The sequence below is a fragment of the Habropoda laboriosa genome, unplaced genomic scaffold (assembly GCF_001263275.1).
Source record: "Habropoda laboriosa isolate 0110345459 unplaced genomic scaffold, ASM126327v1 scaffold801, whole genome shotgun sequence".
Taxonomy (NCBI): domain Eukaryota; kingdom Metazoa; phylum Arthropoda; class Insecta; order Hymenoptera; family Apidae; genus Habropoda; species Habropoda laboriosa.
This window is the reverse complement of record NW_017101026.1, coordinates 76698-96254: the sequence shown is the minus strand read 5'-3', so window position 1 is coordinate 96254 and position 19557 is coordinate 76698. Positions and strand designations below refer to the sequence as shown.

General features: G+C 42.2%; 2 protein-coding genes across 2 annotated transcripts in view; both read right to left on the bottom strand.

Moving 5' to 3' along the window:
- The window catches only part of LOC108577918 (M-phase inducer phosphatase), a 16088-nt gene extending 9796 nt beyond the window's left edge, over positions 1–6292 (bottom strand). Inside the window, exons 1-2 of the mRNA XM_017941149.1 lie at positions 6106–6292; positions 811–838 (exon numbers count right to left, since the gene is read on the bottom strand). Of these exons, the coding sequence (XP_017796638.1) occupies positions 811–838; positions 6106–6292 (215 nt within the window). The remainder of the gene's footprint in view (positions 1–810; positions 839–6105) is intronic.
- Positions 6293–7776: 1484 nt separating this feature from the next.
- Positions 7777–19278, bottom strand: LOC108577982 (regulator of G-protein signaling loco). The gene is made up of 14 exons (XM_017941222.1): positions 17984–19278; positions 17247–17855; positions 16318–16965; positions 12176–12286; positions 11857–12081; positions 11519–11739; positions 11241–11436; positions 10750–10959; positions 9926–10205; positions 9665–9813; positions 9429–9515; positions 9143–9290; positions 8945–9036; positions 7777–8732 (listed from the first exon to the last, which is right to left on the bottom strand). Exons 1-14 carry the CDS (start codon positions 18623–18625, stop codon positions 8190–8192), a joined length of 4161 nt encoding a protein of 1386 aa, XP_017796711.1. The 5' UTR covers positions 18626–19278; the 3' UTR covers positions 7777–8189.
- Between the last annotated feature and the right edge of the window lie 279 nt (positions 19279–19557).

The window sequence follows — 19557 nt, the reverse complement described above, 5'->3', positions numbered from 1 at the left end:
CACAAAGAAGAACAGCCCACGACACGAAGCCTAGACGTTCTTTCGCATATACGCGCACCTCTTACGGAATATCACCATTCTTCCTTACTCCGATCGTCGCACCATCTTCTAATCCACCTTGCGCTTCTTCTCTACGAGAACGTACCATCTCCCTCTCTCGGTTCTAGACAAGCTCGAAACCTATTCCTTTCTCCGCGCACATGTTCTTACCGCGTTTAAACGGACTCAAGTTTCTCAGAACTCCACGGACCCAGCCGACCTCTCTTTATTTTCGAGAAAGAAAAAGGAAAAAAAAAACAGTTGGTTCGACGGCATTCGTTGTTTCGCGTCGAGGGGATGCGAATCGGAAATCGTATAAAGACGAAGCAGAAAAAATTTGCCGCTGCGTCGCGCCAGATCCTTTCGCGGAAATGTCGAAAACCGTCGAACCTGCGTGTGCGTGTACGTGTGCGCGCGCTCGCCTGTGTGTGGCAGTTTCCCTCCAAAACCGGTCAGCTGATGGTATTTGCTCGACCAGCTGAAGGGACGGACGGCTGTCAAGGGTAGGCAGACTCGGCCATTTTTAAATCCCCCGTAGCCACCGATTTAAAAGACCGTGCTTGCTTTCCGCTGCGCGTCGACCTACTCGTCCCCACCCTTCGCCTCTCCTCTCCTCTCCTAGCCCCGCCGTGCCGTGCCGCGCCGCGCTCCTCCTCCTTCGACTGACCCTGTATGTACATTCTCTGCTCCCCGACGTCCCTCCTCGACTATCTTCTTTTCCCGCGCTCACTCCTACTCAACTCTTCGCCTCTCGTTTCCGTTGGCGCTAACCGATGATGATCCAGCTCGCGGGCAACGTCTACACTCTACGCAGGCTGCTCGCGCATCCCACGAATAGCGCGCGCGCCTTTTTCGCTATCTCGCTTCGCCGTTTTACTCCGTAACCGTCGCAATCGCGGCGAACGTGCCTCCACGTATGCGAGCCGACTAGGCGGTTCAAATTAATCGGCACGGAGCGACAAGCCGACCAACCGGCCTCTACTTGGATGGTACTCGCGAATAGAAACCTGCTTGGAAGCAACGTGGAGAAGAGAATCCTCCGAGATGAATTCCCTAGAGAGCCCCGTATAGAAATGAAAGAGCTATGAAATCGATAGGTACGCTCTAACGCGACAGGTCCCACACACAGCCACAAAGCAAAACAGATAGGAAAAGAAACTGGAGGCGCACACAGGGTTCTCTCTCGTCGGCTCTTTTCGTTCCGATCTCAGGTAAGTATATCCATCCCCGTGACCGCGGGACACAGGTACTACACAAAGTGGCCAACATCTTCCCACACCTACCTGAAAACTACCTAACTCAACACACGCGAACCATTCTGATCGAGATCCGACGTTTTTAACCGTCTCTCCTTCGGCTTTTTCCTCCGACAAGCTTTTCCAACCATCTTCCTAGTAGGGAGGTAGGGAAGTAAGGAAGGAAAGTGTAACGTGTGAACGAACGAATCGATGGAAATGGGAAAAGTCGCGATCGAAAGAAAATTCACAGGAACCTTGTGGTCATGTAGAGGAGGTGGAGGAGGGGATGGGGGCAAGGGCTGGAAAAAACAAGCGGGAATGTTGCAGCGATCAGCTGAGAAACATTTGGAAAGAGGCCGGTCGCTCCAACTGGTTATCCTGGCGTGGGGCATCTTGGCGGGAAACCTCCGCCAATCCAACTCCCTTTCCTCCTCTCTTTCTCACCTTCCTCCTCCTGGTCTCCCTCCTTTTCTCGCGCGTTTGCCTTTCCCCTACCACCTAGCCGGCTTTCTTAGAAGGAACGCGATGCATTTGCATTCACGAGGGAGACCACCGCATAGACCGTCTGCCCGTATCGTGTAAGTATACACACGTTTTTCGTCTTTTGCCTCGCCTTTCCTTCCCGTTTATACTGTCAGCTTAGAAAACGAGAACTCCGTTCTCCTCCTACCCTTAGACGATGCTAAACGGAACGAAGAGGAAAAGGACACGACGTTTCGATTCTAGACGAAAACGAGATCGGTCCACGAGACTTGATCCTGTAGAAACGTTGAAACGCACACAACACCGAACACGACGCATGGAGCTAAAGTGGGCGGCGTTATTCTTGCCGAGCAGGAATACGGTGAACTTGCTTGCCCGAATCGTTTTGCTTGATTTTTTAACGGTCGTGTCGCGAGGGCAACGAGGAGGAAGGTAATAGAGACACGAGTGCTCGCACACGAATATCGACCGACTGGTTTGCCGGAGGAAATATTCCCAGGCAAATATCAAACACCGATAGAAGGAGATTTTCTCCTTCTTTTCCTCCTACCGTCTACTTACAATCTCGATTCCGCTCTATTTTGCTTGCGATTTTTCCGTACGATGTTTCTGCGGGGCAGCGGGTTCGGTTCGGTTCGGTTCGGGAGGGAGGGACGAGACGAGACGGAACGGGAGTCCGGGGAAAGAAAGAGAGAGGGGGCATAAAAGCGCGGGAGCAAGTTGGAGCGTGAAACGGAAAACGGAACAACGAGAGCAGCGCCAAACGAGGTAGATAGGAGAGATGATGGGAACGTGGGACAGAGAAGATAAGTGGTTCCTTCTCGCGAGGTTCGATGAATGGGGATAGAAAACATGAATGGACTTGGCGAGTGTTTCGACCCGAACAGCTATGCGACGACTAACCGCCGCGCCGCGCCGCCCAACCACGAGATACGAGATTATTAAGCTTCTTCGCTTACCCTTCGCAGTTTCCGCAACTGGATCGTCCACGTTCGCTCGAATCTGAAACCAAATGGAAAAGGAACACTTGATTTCGATGCATAAAATCGGCCGCGTATTCCAAATATGTATCTCCTAACTTGACTACCTTGCGAGAAAACGACAAGAAGAGGGAGAGATGGAGAACGATCGTAATATGGGGTAAATGGGGTCGTTAGAGAACCGGAACGTCTTTCCTCGTTACTGCGTTCACCGTAAAACGCTTCCGGAGGAAGTTGGTGCAGTCTCTGTGACGAACGTTATTTCGTTCGTTCGTTCGTTCGTTCGTTCGTTCGTTCGTTCGTTCGTTCGTTCGTTCGTTCGTTCGTTCGTTCGTTCGTTCGTTCGTTCGTTCGTTCGTTCGTTCGTTCGTTCGTTCGTTCGTTCGTTCGTTCGTTCGTTCGTTCGTTCGTTCGTTCGTTCGTTCGTTCGTTCGTTCGTTCGTTCGTTCGTTCGTTCGTTCGTTCGTTCGTTCGTTCGTTCGTTCGTTCGTTCGTTCGTTCGTTCGTTCGTTCGTTCCTTTCGATCTAACCATTCTCCTGCTCATCCTCTTGTTTTCCCTCTTCTACGACCTTTTCGCTCCGCAACAGCTTACAGACCAGAGAACCAATTCGCTGAATAATTTCACCACGACTTATGTGTTATATATCGATTATCGGGAAGGGAACGCGTTCGACGTTCGAGCGCAACGACATATCCTCGTCCTCGAGTCGCGAGGGAAAAAACGCGTTGGTTAAAAATATACCCACGTATACCAGCAGCGGCAAGGGAGAGGAATGAACGAGGGAGTAAACGCTGGGGTGGAAATGTGTTCATACGCGACGAGTACAGTCCTTCCAGATCTATTTTCGACCCGAATATCTCTGTTCCATAAATACAGCGAATACGAAGGAGTCGCGAGGGGCAGACTAGCGAGAACGACAGATTAGGATGCAGATGCGGCCCAACGAATCTGTTCCGTAATCGTTCGCGTACCTTACTACTCCACCGTTCCACTTCGATCATCCATGGAAAAGAAATTTTCTCGAAAGCAACGCGTTTCCATCAACTCCTCCTCCTCCTCCCCCCTCTAACTTCTACGATCTAGCTCGAAAGTTTATCTGGCCTGGAGAGTATCGGCAACGGTAATATTGCTCTACGAATTGGTCGCCCAACCTTTTTCGACCAACCTGATCGCACGATATTCGGATCGAGACACACGAGAACGGAAAATCCTACGACAATGTAGAGTGGCACGAGCCAAACGGAGGGTTGGGGTTGCAACGCGTTTCACTCCACTACCCGCCACTCGTACGCGCTCCACCATGCTAAGCATATTCGGCTACACCGTGCCAGGTGGTGACTGTCGTCCCATGTGTGCTCATATGTCTGCCCCCTGAGCCCGTACCTTCCCCTACTGGGGTAAGCCGGCCGGCCGGCCGACCGGCCGACCCCTCCGAATACCAAAACCACGCTAGAGACACCAGAGGCACACGTTAGCGCCCCATCCCTTTCCTACTCTACCCGACTACCTAATTGCTCCCGTAGGTCTTCCTCCTATTCCAATCCAGGTTATCACTATCGGTCATTCCCTCTCCCTTTCGCGACTCAGAATTCGGCACCTTCCAATACCACCACCACCACCTCCTCCTCCTCCTCTTATGCATTTTATCGCCTTTCTCTGACAAAAAGAAGGCAAACCGACTCGAGCCGAGCAGCGCGAGTATCGATCGCTTGACAAAGGCCGCGCGTCCCACCGTTACCAACCGAATACATACATACCCGTTAAAAACGATCGATATCCTTGCAAATACCAACGAAATAGCACCAAGAACTTTGCTTCTTTGCGTATCGAATAACCAACTGCCTAATATCCGAACACATGGTAACTCGTAACGAGCAACGTCACGAACCGTGGAAGAAAAGAAGGTATGTAAGTAAGTATGCATGTAGTTCGTTTCGTACACAGGTGCAACCTACCCCACCGTGACCACCATCGAACCGTCCAACGACGCGACGTGCCAAAGCGAAATATGTAACGCTTTTCCACTAACCATGTGCGATCCTTTTCCCCTTTTTACCTTTTTCCCTGCCTGCGCTATTTAACTCTGCATTCTGCGACTATCGCGATGTCGCGCCACTTTTGCATCCCTCTTTTCATCGACCCCAGACAAACGAATTTGAAAAGGGGCTGACGCAGGTAGCAGGGGAACCCCTCTCCTTACATATCTAATCGTTTCCTCGAAGATTCGACAAAATTAACGACACGTACTATGTATGTACTACAATGTGCCGCGTCGCCTCGTTAAGTCGTCGCTCCTCTTTCTCTCTGCTCTCCATGCTAACGACAAAAGAAAATGGACTGCGCGTTATACAGTTATTTACGGTAACGCACCAAGGCGCGTGCGTAATAAACGATAAAACACGAAAGGCGATTAAACAAAGGTCACCGTTCAGGGAGTTACACAGCTGCTAACTAAGTAGGTTCAACAGCGCTCTCGTATCGCAACACGCGATAAACGTCTGTTTATAACGTGCTGAAAACTTTAATAAGCTAAACATTTACCACGTGGAATAAGATCGGTAAACTCGGTATAATCGTTCGCGACGGTAGACAGAGATACGGAGAAGGAGGGAGAAAAATCGACTGTAACACAGAACGGACTGGTTGAATTCAGAACAAGAATAACGGGGCAAGTATGTACAACACCTTGCGCAAACGGCAAATCCATAGAGGGCTGGTTCAATGGTTGGTTCAATGGTTGGTTCAACGCATGGATAGTGCTCGAACGTACTTTTCTTCTACTTCTTCTTCTTCTTCTTCTTCTTCTTCTTCTTCTTCTTCTTCTTCTTCTTCTTCTTCTTCTTCTTTTACTTGGATTTCTTTTCTCTGGTGCATTATTTCTCCGAATGAATTTCGCATTTTCACAACTAGAAGCAGAACAACTGCGAAATTATCGGTCGATCGAGAGGGAAAATGTTCGCGTCCAGCGAAAAAAAATCGATTAGCAATTCGGTCTACAACCGTTAAAGGTTGCCGAACAGAGAACGCTTCGAGGATCAGGTTGCGAGACCTGCCTTACCGGCCTTACGAGAAATGCTAATATACCAAAACCCCCGAGACCCTTAAGACCTCGCAGACCCCACACACCTCAAAGCCTCCGTGAAACCCTTTATCGTCTCTTCGTTATTTTCTCCATTCTTCCCTCCCCGCCCTTCCTTCTCTCATTCCTTTTACTTCGTAGCCCGTGCCGTGCCGTCTCGTCAACATTCTTCCACCTATCTAAATTTTAAATTCTTTTCGATTAAAAGCCATTGACCGAGACAGCATACTGTTATAGGTACTTGCAATTTTTTTATTGTATTTATAATATAAATATTTCCTTACCATTCCTTCTATTGTTACTGCCTTTCGAACAATTCTGCGAAGAAAGCGACGAGTTCATTAATCCGCGAACGATTCCGGAAATCGGTGACACGAGCACTGTAACCGCTTCCTTTTCACACTTTTTCGGCGAACTTTCGTCTAGCTCGGCTATGCGCGATAATATTGACACTCGTTTCAAACCAGACATCCTCTTTTCCATCTTTCAATTTCCTCTTCTTTTTATCTTTGTCCCCTTCGAAGGATAAAACAATCTACAAAGAGAAAGGTACAAGTTAAAAAGAGCACGAGAGAACGCGAAAAGTGGTAAAGAATCCAAGTAGGTAAAGTGACAGCTCTAATCCTTAAATAATGTTTTAAAAATTGATATTCTACGTCCTGTATATCTCTTCTCTTTAACGATACCTTTAGGTGGACAACTGCGCATATAAGTACGTAAGTACATAAATATACATAACCAAGTATATGTATATGTACTTACGTATGATAAGCCAAGCGTGTGCACACCGACACAAAACTGTCGAAACGAGCATCGAACGAAAGCATTTGAACTCGGTAATTTAACGACTAGAAGTTTTACTCTTATCCTTCCAATAGTACCAATTTCATATCGAACATTTGAAACGTGTAACCAAAAACAAGCAACCGCCTGTCAAGTACGTATTGCGTAAAATAATATAGAAATATGCAAAAAAACATATTGCTATCGAGTCAAGAAATTATTGAAGATAAATAGATTTAGAATGAACAATTTCAGCAAGTTTCACGACTGGAAAACAAATGGGGTTTTCAAGGCACTTCGTTCGACAGAAAAAATTATACGTTTCTGTAACTTCGTAGGTCGTCTTCGAACAAAAACAAGATACAAACGATACCAGAAGAATCGAATCGCGTTTATTCACTGTGTAAGTAGTATGTAGGTCATATGTAGGGTTAGGTACCGATTCTTTTATTCCGTCAACGAACAACTGATAAATATAATAAAGGGAAAACTTGACTTTTTGCATAACAACCTATGTACATACTTGAATGTTAACCGTGAATTATTTCGAAAACAAACCGTTGGCCGTAATGCTGTTCCTTCTATCACTTACCCTTCTTCGACAAAGATGTTTACGAAATTTTCCTCCTAAATCGCTATGCAACTTCAAATATATTTCAAAGGCAATTTTCTCCTTGTTTTTGACTAGCCGCCAAGTGGTTCTCCTTTAACGCACCAGTAGTGAAATAACATGCCAAAAGGAACTGTCAGAGATACGATTCAACCGGTGGTCACGAAACACGATGATCGAGTCGCGAGGAACCTTCGTTGCCCCGTGCGTGTCGAGTTAAACAAACTCGCCAATGATGACAGGCCCGCGTAAAATATATTATCGTTGCCTATAACGCCACCTACGAAAGCGTAACGCGACATAAATCGCGAAACAAAAACAAGGACCAAGGAAAGTATGTTACAGGTGTATATGCAGGATTTTCTACCACCATACTTACATACGTACATATATCGGCGGAATCACCGTCGAACGATACAAATAAAAAGAAAAAAATGCCTTTATGAAACAAAGTTTATATAATTTATTTAATTCGCATAAAGTCTCAAAATATCTTTTTCATCGTTTACGCATAACAACGCGTGCATCGGCTATAAATTATGATCATAAAATATATGTCCTGTATAACCAGGAGAGTAACAGTTGTATTCTAAAAACGTCATAAATATGCTGCTGCATCGACTGTGATTGCTGTACGTTTACCGCTACGTTGTGAATATCGTTAAAATAAAAAGGCACCTTATCACTCCTATCAACCGAGACAACGCGAAATACAGATACGGAATCGTAATCGCAGTAGGCACTATATGTATAATACTACAATCTCTCTCTCTCTCTCTCTCTCTCTCTCTCTCTCTCTCTCTCTCTCTCTCTCTCTCTCTCCACACACACACGCATGCTCGCACGTATACACACCTCTTCTCAAGTATGTACACATACATATGATACATATAAAATTGTTGCTATATAAAGCGACAACTCACTTCGCTTATTTCTATTTCGTATACAAAAAAAAGAGATACGCGATACGCGTTGTTAAATATTTTTTCGACTGGGTTCAATCGGACTGAAAGGAACGGCACGATTAGACTTTGGTAAAGGTTTAGAGGATACGACTGGGTATCCAGTTTTCGCTGGCCCTGTTACAAGGTTTTTCGGTTTCGGTGGAAGGGGGGGTGGTTTCGATGATTTTGTAACAGCTGACGATGAATCCGCTTGAGCATCCAAAGTACCCAGAGCAGCTACAGTCCGAGAGCACGATCCATTCTCTACAATGGTCCGATCTCCGTCCGTTAAAGTGGTATCTAAGGTGAACGAACTATCTGGAGACTTACTCTGAGACTCCTTTCCACTGGCCGATGACGATACATGGTATCGTTCATCGGCATTTCCGTTCTTCGATGCCGAACCACCACCCATCACCGTCATCCTCGTCTTCTGATCGTGTCCTCCGCTGCTGCTACAGTTTTTCCGTTCGTGAATCGAACCGTAAAACTTGGCGTTTGCTTCGCAATTGGTAGGTAATATCCTAGGTCTTCGAATCTTGTTGCGATCCGTCGGCTTACCATTTTCCTTGTTCTGATCAGTAATTTCACAGCTTTAAGGGCCGAAACGCATCGTGATAAAAGTTTCAAAGATAATAGTATATACGTGTATATAGAAAGAAGGTAGTTCGTCAGTTATTAGGACAACTGATAGTAGCACGCGGCGTTATAAGAATGCATCGTGTCGTTAGAAAAATACCTATTACTACTATGCACCTCAGAACATGGGATCTTTCTTTCGTTTACCTTTAAAAAGTCTGGCAACTCGAAATTGATCTCTGTTCCTCTCTGATCTTCCAATCTAGACCTTTGTGCTCGTTTCAAACCTTCGTATAAATCTACCAGCGAGATAATAGTTAATTTTCATAGATAATATCAAGTTAATATCAAAATAACAATGTTACATCTATACATGTGCAACTATCAGAATGAAACATTATTTACCTTCACCGTCAAATTTCCCCGGTAATTGCAATTTCACTCCATTCCGCCATTTCGCTATCAAAGGAGGATGAGACTTGCCACTTTCTTCACACGCGTAATCGTTCCCCCCGTTACTCTTCTCGTTCGTATTACACTTGGACTTTCCTCCCTTTAACATAGAAACATACCATTTTTTCCCTCCAACGAGCTCTATTCCTCGCATGTATACAACTCAACGAATAAAGTAAAAGTATAAAAGTATGACAGACGTTCGTCGTCATCGTCGTCGTCGTCGTCGTCGTCGTACCTTCTTCTTGCCGTGCATCGTAGAATCTCGAAGGAAAAATTTGCTCGGCAAAATGGAGGAGGAGCCTTCGGAACGTTGGTCGTCAGACTACATTTAAAAAACAAACGAAAATCAAATGAGTGAATATATTGTAAGAGAAGTGGCGCTGCCGCCGCCGCTGCTGCTGCTGCTGCTGCTGCTGCTGCTGTGCTCTCTTAATTAACCGTTTTAAATAAACAGGCTGCTGTTCCCATTACCTTACACGAGCCATCATTATAATGATATTTACTCGAACCTTTCCCCACCAAAAGCTCCTCAAATACTCTGTTTGTGATCTCGTCTAATGTCGGTTGGGCATTTGACGCGTCGTGCGTGTATTTAACCGTGTTCGATTCTTTTTCTGGATCTACAACAACAAAAGGGTTTCATCCCCCCGCCCATAAACGTTTCGGTTCAATGCCAAATACTACATTTTCACAGATTCTTTCCTTTCTTTTCCTTTCCTTCCTTTTCCTTACCTTCTTCTTTTATGTTCGTGGTGAAAATCAGTCTTGCAGGAGCATCGATCGCTTGTATATCCATAGAAACACGGTGGTTTTCACTCCACACGGTAACCATATCTAGATTAAAACCATACTTGTTTAAAAGTGGTCTGAGCACCTCCTTAAGCGTTCTGCCTTTATGCGCAATCACAGTTATCACTCGCCGCGAAGGTAAATCTACCTTCAATATTTTCGTCGGTACGACTTCCACTTCTTGACCAGCCAATACCGATGATGAATATTTCGCCTCTACCGTCTGAGGGCACAACAAATTTATCGTTAATTACAACTGGCGCGTGTGCATGTATGCGGGCGTGTGTGCATCTGTGTATATCGATATAACGTAGAAACGTACGTTACGAATTTTCTTTAAATCCGTTATCGTATCGTATCGTAACATTATTGTACATTTTACAACAGTTTAATGCGAATGTGCGAGCAACTACTACCGTACTCTGAAAGCTCTATCAAAAAGATGATACATGCATAAAAACCACGAAATCGAAGAATCCTTCTCCCCTTCTCGCTACCTCCACCACGAATTATATCGGTGACAATCGATTAGATCAGCAGTGAAGAAGAAAATATGTGAACGGTTTGCGATAAACATACCAGAAATGTATTTGAAGAGAAAAAATTCATGGAATATAGTGTACACGTACGCGCGCGCACGCACGCACGCACGCACGCGCACGTAACAACGAATCACGTTCATGAATGATTAGTTTGTTAGTTTCTCATAGTGTTTTTCATAGTGATGTTAAGAAATGCGTGAAATAAATACGAGAGAGAGCACAAACCTCGTCTGTAGCTAGGATTAGAACATCATAGTTAGAGTATCGGAGAGCTCTTTTATCAAGGAGGCGTGTAACCACATCTTTAATACTCTCCGTTTGGCTAGTTGGCACAACGGTAGTCGATCCATCGGGTAATATTACCCGACACAACCCGGTACATTTGGCGCGAACCTCTTTCGTTTCATTCGACTGTCCTTCGTAGGACGATAAAGACTACAAGTTATACAATACAACAGCTTTGTAGAATCGAAATGAAATGTGCACATAATAACACAGACATTTCTTTCTAACAAACATCTCCGCACAGTTGCAACACTACGGTATCTACTACACGCTCTAACAATACACAGCTATATATAATTATATATATGTGTATATATACATACACACACACACAATACTCGCCTTTCATGTACAATCGCTCTGTGTGTAACGCGATTATCATATTTCCGTAAAATTCACTAGCATCGTAAGACGAGCGAAAGGATACTTACATGTTTATGAAACGACTGCCTTAATGCCAAATCCCATGATGCTAACGAAGATCTGCTACTAGATATGGAAATACTGTCATCATTGTTATTACCTTCTACTTCTCTTTTCATAGTCGTGAAACTCTTGTATATGGTTTCATTTCTGTTCGGAGCTTTATTGTTGTATTCAGACTCTCCACGATCTTTCGATTTCGACCTAAAAATGCGTTATTAACTTGAGCTTAATTCATCGTATCGGATGGTACATAGGTACGTCCGTCCTGTTTCCTCACTCTTACCTGTTTTTCCTGTTCCACGGAAGAATAGATTTTCTGCATCGGTCTTCAGCATCCGAGTGACTCTTCTTTAACTTGACGCTAGGAGAACTGGTCAGATTTAAATCGCAATCTTCTACTCCGATTATTGTACTTCCTGTTTCTACGCAACGTCGATATAAGTCAGATCTTAAAAACCTTGGATAACTATCGAATTTCATTAAATTGAAAACCTGTTTTTGAGCCTGAAAATAAAATAGAAAAGAAATTCAGGATTTCTATTGAAATAGAGCGGAAGAAAATTGAACGTTAATAATAGCTCCAACAATAACCATAGTATTGAGAAAAAGCATCATTGTCACCTGTAGGAAAAGGTCAGCAGGTGCTTCACTAAGAAGATCCTGCGTTATTTGGCCAGCAGCATGACTGTCGACATTGACAGGTTCGGCTGCTTTCGCGGACAAATGACGTTGGTAAATCTGATTAGCCAACTTACGTCGTGTGACTACATCTTTAGTATCTTTGTATCTCTCGCAAGCAGCCCAAAAATAAATATTCTCGTGACTGAATTCCTTTTTCAGAAATTCCTAAAAAAAAGCAAGCTACTGATGAAAAAAATACGTCCATCCAGGTAAACGTAACGCGTTTCTCGTTTTAGCGAAAATGCAATCCCATTCTTACCGCAAAAGTTTGTAAACCTTTTTGATCTTCCAATAATCTTTCAAAACCGCTCGCCCACGTATGTATATTTTTGCAATCGGTACTTTTGTCGCATAACTCTGTACTACCGTGCTGCATGTCGAAGAAGCATTAAAAAATTGTATGTCATTGATAACGTAGTTAACTGGGATTAAACGAGTCATAGGGGAGAAAGCGATCGAGCGCGTGCGCCATCACACCGTTACCACGAATATTACAAATATCGCGCTTCGAGAACAAATCGATCTCGAAGAATATGAAAATCTTAGTTCTCTAGTACCTACTTATATTCTACTTTCTCAACTCCTTCAAATACTCTTCGATGGCATATCACGCGTTCGTTCACACACGTAAATTCACGCGAATAAACGACACATCACGGTTATAACAAACAATAGTACGTAACTGTACCATCTTACATGCTCAATAGTTATTATTTCACAAGGAATGAGAAAAAAGCGGAGAACACTTTGCTACTATTGCCACCGGTTCGTTATTCACATCCACCGGAACACCTTTTATCCTCGTGCGTGTAGACAGTTTTAAAACCGTGTAAGTAACTGCTCGGGAACTCGAGACGACAACGTGAGAATAGAAAATATTCACACGTATAATACATAATAATAAATAATTTTCCTTTTTATCGCAAAGAACTACGCGCATTGAGAGCAGACGCAACCTTCTCCTACATATACGTGTAGATTGCACCACTGATAGCCATTGCTTTGGAAGAGTTCCTGCTCAAGTTTCACACCACACAGCCTCCTTAGACAACAACACGACGGATCGACTACCCTTCCTATGTCTATCTATTGTGGGATGATCAGGGTCTCCAGACCCACAGCCGACACGAGCAATAACAACGAAAAATTACCAAGAGGGCGCCTCGATCACCGACGTAGAGTCCCGGCTTGCCGGCTGGAGGCCACGGGTTCGATTCCTACGGTTCCTCTGACCAAGCACGTCCTTTCAAACCTACCAAAGACTTATTTAGAGCGGGACTCTACCACCACCTCGAACCTGCAGGAGAGAATATCGAGAATTGGCATGAATCCCCCCAATGAACAAACTAGTCGGCAGCTAAGGCAGCGCGGGACCAAAACCTACGAGACCAAGTTAAGTAAATAATCGTGTACTGGGGATGGTGGTGCAGGTCTCCCCAACTGAGAGTCTACAACTTTTCAAATACTACATAGGAACTGTGCATATGTCATGGTTTCAGAGGCAAAAGAAGATCACTATTACGGCGGTCGACGCTAGCTAACTATTATCAGGGATTTCATCCAAATCTCATCTTTTCTATTCTCAACTTATTCTTCTGGCCATCGTGGACAACACACTTGTCCTCCCCTCGATCAAATATGTTGACCTTGGATGTGCCAAAACTTCGGTATATGTAGTATGCATTCGTAGAATTCGAATTGCGTCCCTCACGAGAGAATGAATGACTTTATCAACGAGATGAACACAGTCTTCTAGAAGATTCAACAAGTTCCAAGAGATGTCTCTGATCACCACCTGTGTCCCGGAATGAGAAATGTAATCACCGATCGGCACTAAATAATACAATTTATTTCGGCAACGTATTCTCTGTACAACTCCCGGTTACAATGATGGCTACTCGGTAAAACATATACGAACTGAATGTCAGCGAGGAAAAAACTGCCATTTTATATTCTCCATTTCTGATTGAAAGGGGTGAAAGTGATCATAGCCCTTAATTACAATATTTCTGAAACTTTTCTCGACACGGTACCTAGCTGCGTTTATCAGTTAGATCCTCTTACTGACTCGAAGGCCAACAGAAGGCTGGTCATCGAACAAAATACATAACCATAAATATTTACTTCATTTATTTAACACATTGCTTATTAATAAGATTTATACAATTACGTACTACCGTAACGAATGATCGATAGGAAGGAGAAAAATGTCGTATCGATTCGAAGAAAATCGAAAAAGGTGGAGTCATGGTTAATTCTTGGAACAATATCGAAATGCATCGGTACACCATATCGTATCGTATCGTATCGTATCGCTTTGACGAAGTCGACTACTGATCATTAATCAAATGATTGAACCTTCATTTTCTACCCTTCTTCGTAGAGCAACGACGAAAACAAAATGCGCCAATTTCGTTTTGTTAACTAGTTGATGAAGTTGATCTAATATGAGTGGGCTGATTAATCTTGGAAAATTGAAATATACCAAACAACTGCAAATCGTTAAACGATGTTTTAACAATATCGTAAAATATCAACCGTCTTGTGCAGCACGTACCGATTTCACCGCGGTATCCATGTCGTGATCGGAGATCGTATTTCTTCCTGTAGCCGCGCCACAGTTCCATTTACCGAGGGAAAGATAAAAATACTTCTACGAACGCAATACAATTTGTAAATAATATTTGTAAAATAATATTCTTCAAATTAGCCATTAAAATAGCCTTGCGTCCTGTTCGTAGCAATAAGGGCTCCGCCCAACTGCAACGATGCACCGTTGACAATTATGATTCCGCGCACAGTGTCCGTTCAATGCAATGGTCAGCCGAACACGATGTACATCGACACAACCGACGCGATCACACGATCGCGACTTGTTTCGATCGAATCGACAGTTTTTACACGAGTATTCCTTCGATAAATTCTTCCAAATAATTACTCTAAGGAACACAATACACAAATCATCACTATTATAACCGTTACAATCAACGTCACGTTCATTTCATGCCTAACACGTCACTCTCATGTGCACTACCGCTACGAGTATGTATTTGCCCGTACTTCATTTCCTTCTCTCTCTTTTTCCCTCTCCTACTCGACGTGCTCGGTCGGTCTTTTCTTCGTATGTACGTATGTTCATTCGTTCGTTCGGTCGGTCGGTTGTTCGTTTAGTTGTTCAGCTGGTCGGTTTGTTGGTTAATCAGTCTGTCGGTAGCTCCACTTATGTTTCATTATTTTTCCATATATTTCATTCTCCTTTTAAATTTACTTTATCTTATTCAAAAATTATAAAAATATGACTGCCCCCCCCCCCCCCCTCTCTCCATTTCTCTCTTTCACGCGCGCGCGTACATGCAGTGTGTTGCAAAGCTTTGCCGAAACCCAAGAACTGCCACAAACACATTGCAGCGGTGGTTCTATGTGAAATGGCGTACAATGCGCGTCTCAATGCGCGGACATCATTCTGTCATCAGCCGTCCAACAGTTCGCATCGAAACGGCTATTGATAAATAAATCTGTACTATAAAGAAAAAGTATATTGTTTTATTTAAAATCTAGCTATTTTATTTTTTTTATCTGATACTTTATCGTCAATTGCAATGAGCACTCAAAGTGTTTATGCAATCAAATTTCACAGTAATTTGTATTTGGGTAATAAACAATTTCAATCTTAATACACTTCAACCACCGTGTCAATATCTTTCCTTTAAATATATGCATTCTCTGTTATATCATTTCTAGTTATAATTTTTTCATTTCTCCGATGATGTTTATGTCACGATGCAATATTGTATTCGTGTGAAAAATACATATCACTATTGGCTTTAAACATACAATTGAAGAACCATTCTTCGTCAAGAGTGAAGGGCATAATACGAATTAGAATGTCGGTATGTTAGTTATCAATTTAGCGTCACCATAAATACATGAGCGTCGCAGCCGCAGCTGCTGTCACAATGATATCTGCGCATCGAGACTTGCGCATCGTACGCCATTTCACATAGAACCACCGCCGCTGTGCGTTTGTATATTTCTAGGGTTTCGCAAAAGTGATGAGACTACCCAGTGTACACACTCACTCTCTCGCTCGCTCACTCACTCACTCACTCACTCACTCACTCACGCACGCACGCACGCACTTATTCATTAGCTCTTCCTCTTTCTTTTCCTTAGTCTTATTTTCCTATTAACATCTTCGAATATTTCATTTGTCTTTTTATTTCAAAATACTCGTTCAAACATTTCAATAGTTTTCTTTTTTCTCTTTTTCTCTTTTTTTTTTAAATTATGTTTCGTCTTTTTTTATTGCGATAATTTCAAATTTTGAATCAACAAATCATTTGAAGATTAATCAATTCAATTAAATTTCTTTATAAGAAAAAATATTAGATTAAAGCTTACCAGACAAGTATCCTGCACACAGGCTCCAACATTTCGAATTTCCTGTAAACTTCCCCAAGGACGTGAATTATCCGATTTATCTGAATAGGTTTGGCACAGTGGTCGAACGTAATCCATGCTGGTAGTATTTAGGTCTTCGAAACTATGCACTAAAGACTTGGAAATACCAGAAAATACTTTTGGACTAAATTTGTCCCGCGTGTCGTCAGTTCCCGTTAGTTTTCCTAATCCCGTAACTCTCGGCAATCGATTCGATTTGATTATAGAATCATCGGATGTCTCGATTGAATCGTCTATACTGTGCAGCATCGCGGTGGTACAAACGGACACGAGGGAACCAACGGACGAACTAACCAACCCCTGCTTAACCGTTGAAGCAGATGGTAATGGACAGGTGGGCAAATCTCCCCTCTTCGTTCCTTTTTGTGTACCGGAATTCGTTTCAGAATTTTCTATCGTTTCTGTACACGTACTCATTCCATTATAAAAATCATTAAAAACGACACTTTCACGAGACAATTCCGTGTTACCTTTACACATATCCGATTTATTCGCTTCATTCCAGCATGCGTTCGATACAGCTCGTACAGTCAATCTTAAGTCAACCGCCTCGTTACCGTACAATTTTGAAGAATATTCACATGCATCCTGAAAATATACCATCGTTCAAGGCAAACTTTATTATTAAATAGAATAACAGAAAAATAGTTTAGCTTTCGATTCTACCATTTCCAGCTGAAATACTTCTTTACAATACATGGATAAATAAACCAACAAAATGCAACACAATTGTTTAATCTTCAACAACTTGCGTCGTAAGTAAAAAGAAGTAAGGAAAAACTGTATAGGTTTCAATATTATATTACATATATATCATCTAAGGTTTAATTAAATCAAACTTACTGCAATAAACGTGATAATCAACATACCCTGTATTCTGAAGCTGGACATCTCCTTCGGGAAGCATTTTGTATAATATTTTTATCAGAGCGGCTTGTACAGTCATCCTTGTAACCAATTCCTGAGTCACTGTTACTTGAATGAGCCGTCGATGTACTTATATTACTTGGCTGTGGAGAAGCAGTTTCTTGATGTCTTCTCATTTCATTATATGGATTTGTATCGGTAGCTGTAGAATCTGATATGTATAAAGTTTGTATAGCACCAATGAGACCATTGCAACTGTCTGGAAATTCTTGACATACGTTTAATTCGGAAGTTTTCGTGCACGTAAATCCAAATATATTGCACACGCTAGAATGTACTGTATGATCGATTAATTTATAATAAATTGTAAAAACATGGCATGAATTTGAAACGATATTTTCTTTATCTTTAACAGATTTAGTTAGTATGCCAAAATACTGCTTGTCTTGCTCAGAAAAAGAATTACAAAATATTATTCTGTAGGATGGATATTCTGCTATAATACGATTCTCTGAATTGGTCAGCTTTATATTTGCCACATGTATGGTTAACAACACTGTAGTTGGATTTCTTTTTTCAGCCTTTAATCGTTTGATACATTTTCTCAATACCTGGAAAGAAAAATAGGCAAAAATTACTACTAAATGACACTTTTGTATAAAATCACAAAATAAAACATCTTTTTATTAGTAGTAGTAGTAGTAGTAGTAGTAGTAGTATTACCAAAATTAAACATTACCTGCATCATACAAGATGGATGCAACTGATTCGGAATATCTATAGTTCCAAGGTAACCAACAACCGTTCTATGCACTATTTTCTCTGAGTCTCTTTTATGAGAAGCTGGTGGTGGTGGTGGTGGAAGAGGGCTTGACATATCCCAATGATAATGTAAGTCGCAATATGTCCCGTGACCTTGCAATTCAGGTGGTGTTTTTCCTGTTGCATCAAACATAGCACCACTTTGTAAATCTCGCACAACTTTGGCAACTCTACATTGTAATTGCAATGCTCCCATGTTGCTCGCACGTGGTTTATGAATGTATTTCGGCTTGCAACGTACTGTTGTTACTCCTTCTTCGTCAGAAGAATCAGAATAATAATTTTCAGCTATTTGTAATCTCAGAGTACCCTTAGAACGACCAATTAATTGTACAACATCATCATGGGGCAGTTTGCTAACATTGTGACCATTCACTGACACTAAATAATCACCAGCTCGTAATCCGGCAATATCTGCTGGACTCCCTGGAACAATGCAACTCAATATGCAAGGTTGCTGTCCCGAAATCGTAAAACCAAATCCTTTCATTCCACGCAATACTTCTACTGCCCTTACGCCGTAATTTACTCGCTTTTTCTTCCTTCTGTTTTGGTGCATTCTTATATTTTCTGCTCATCAATTTTCATACAGGTTTCAATTAATTCTTCAAAATTCTCGACTAAAAACTATCGTCGGACTAACACTTTCACGATCCAGAGAAACTTCCTTCACTCATCCTTCCCGTCTAAATTATATTTCCATTAACTTTCCTTCACTTTTTTAACCAATAAATAAATACTTGGAAATTAAATGTTTTTTTTATTCTACTACACGATCAACCGTATTGACCATTGATAATCAATTCTCATCTGAAATCGATTGTCGGCCGTTTACACTACGATTTGTGACGGCGTTCTTTCTGCGCTCTTGCACCTCTTTCTCTCGCACTGTAGTACTATATCACCAAACATTCAAACATATTCCTCTCAATTTTTCCGTGCTTATAAACGTTTCTAATTATTGCCGTTAAGATACGCTGCGATATCTATTTAATACATCTAAACACACGAACAACTACAAAATATTTTGGTAATCTCATTATTCTTTTTCTTTTGCTCCTATCCTTTCACTCCCTCCACTTTTCTTTCATTTACATCATTGTTTGTACCCATATCCATCGATCCATACACTTCCGGTATACAAATGCACGTTTTCATAGAAATTTTATGATGTAAAATTTCCTTTCTTTGTGCCGAATATTCCCTTTATAGAATGACAGTTCCAATGCTCTTACAAAACTTTCTTCTCTCCTAAATTTATGTCATTTCTTTTCCATTTTCCATTAGTTCAGTATTGAAAACGACAAAATACTATACTGCAAAATAAGTCTCTTTCATATCTACGTTTTTCGTTCCTCCTTTTTGTTTTTGTTTTTTTTTTATTATAAAAAAAATTCACTTCTACCTCATCCTTTGATAAGCTCATAGATTTTCAAGAAATGTACATAATGAAGATTAATTATGATAAAAAATTTCGGACAGCTCTTAAAA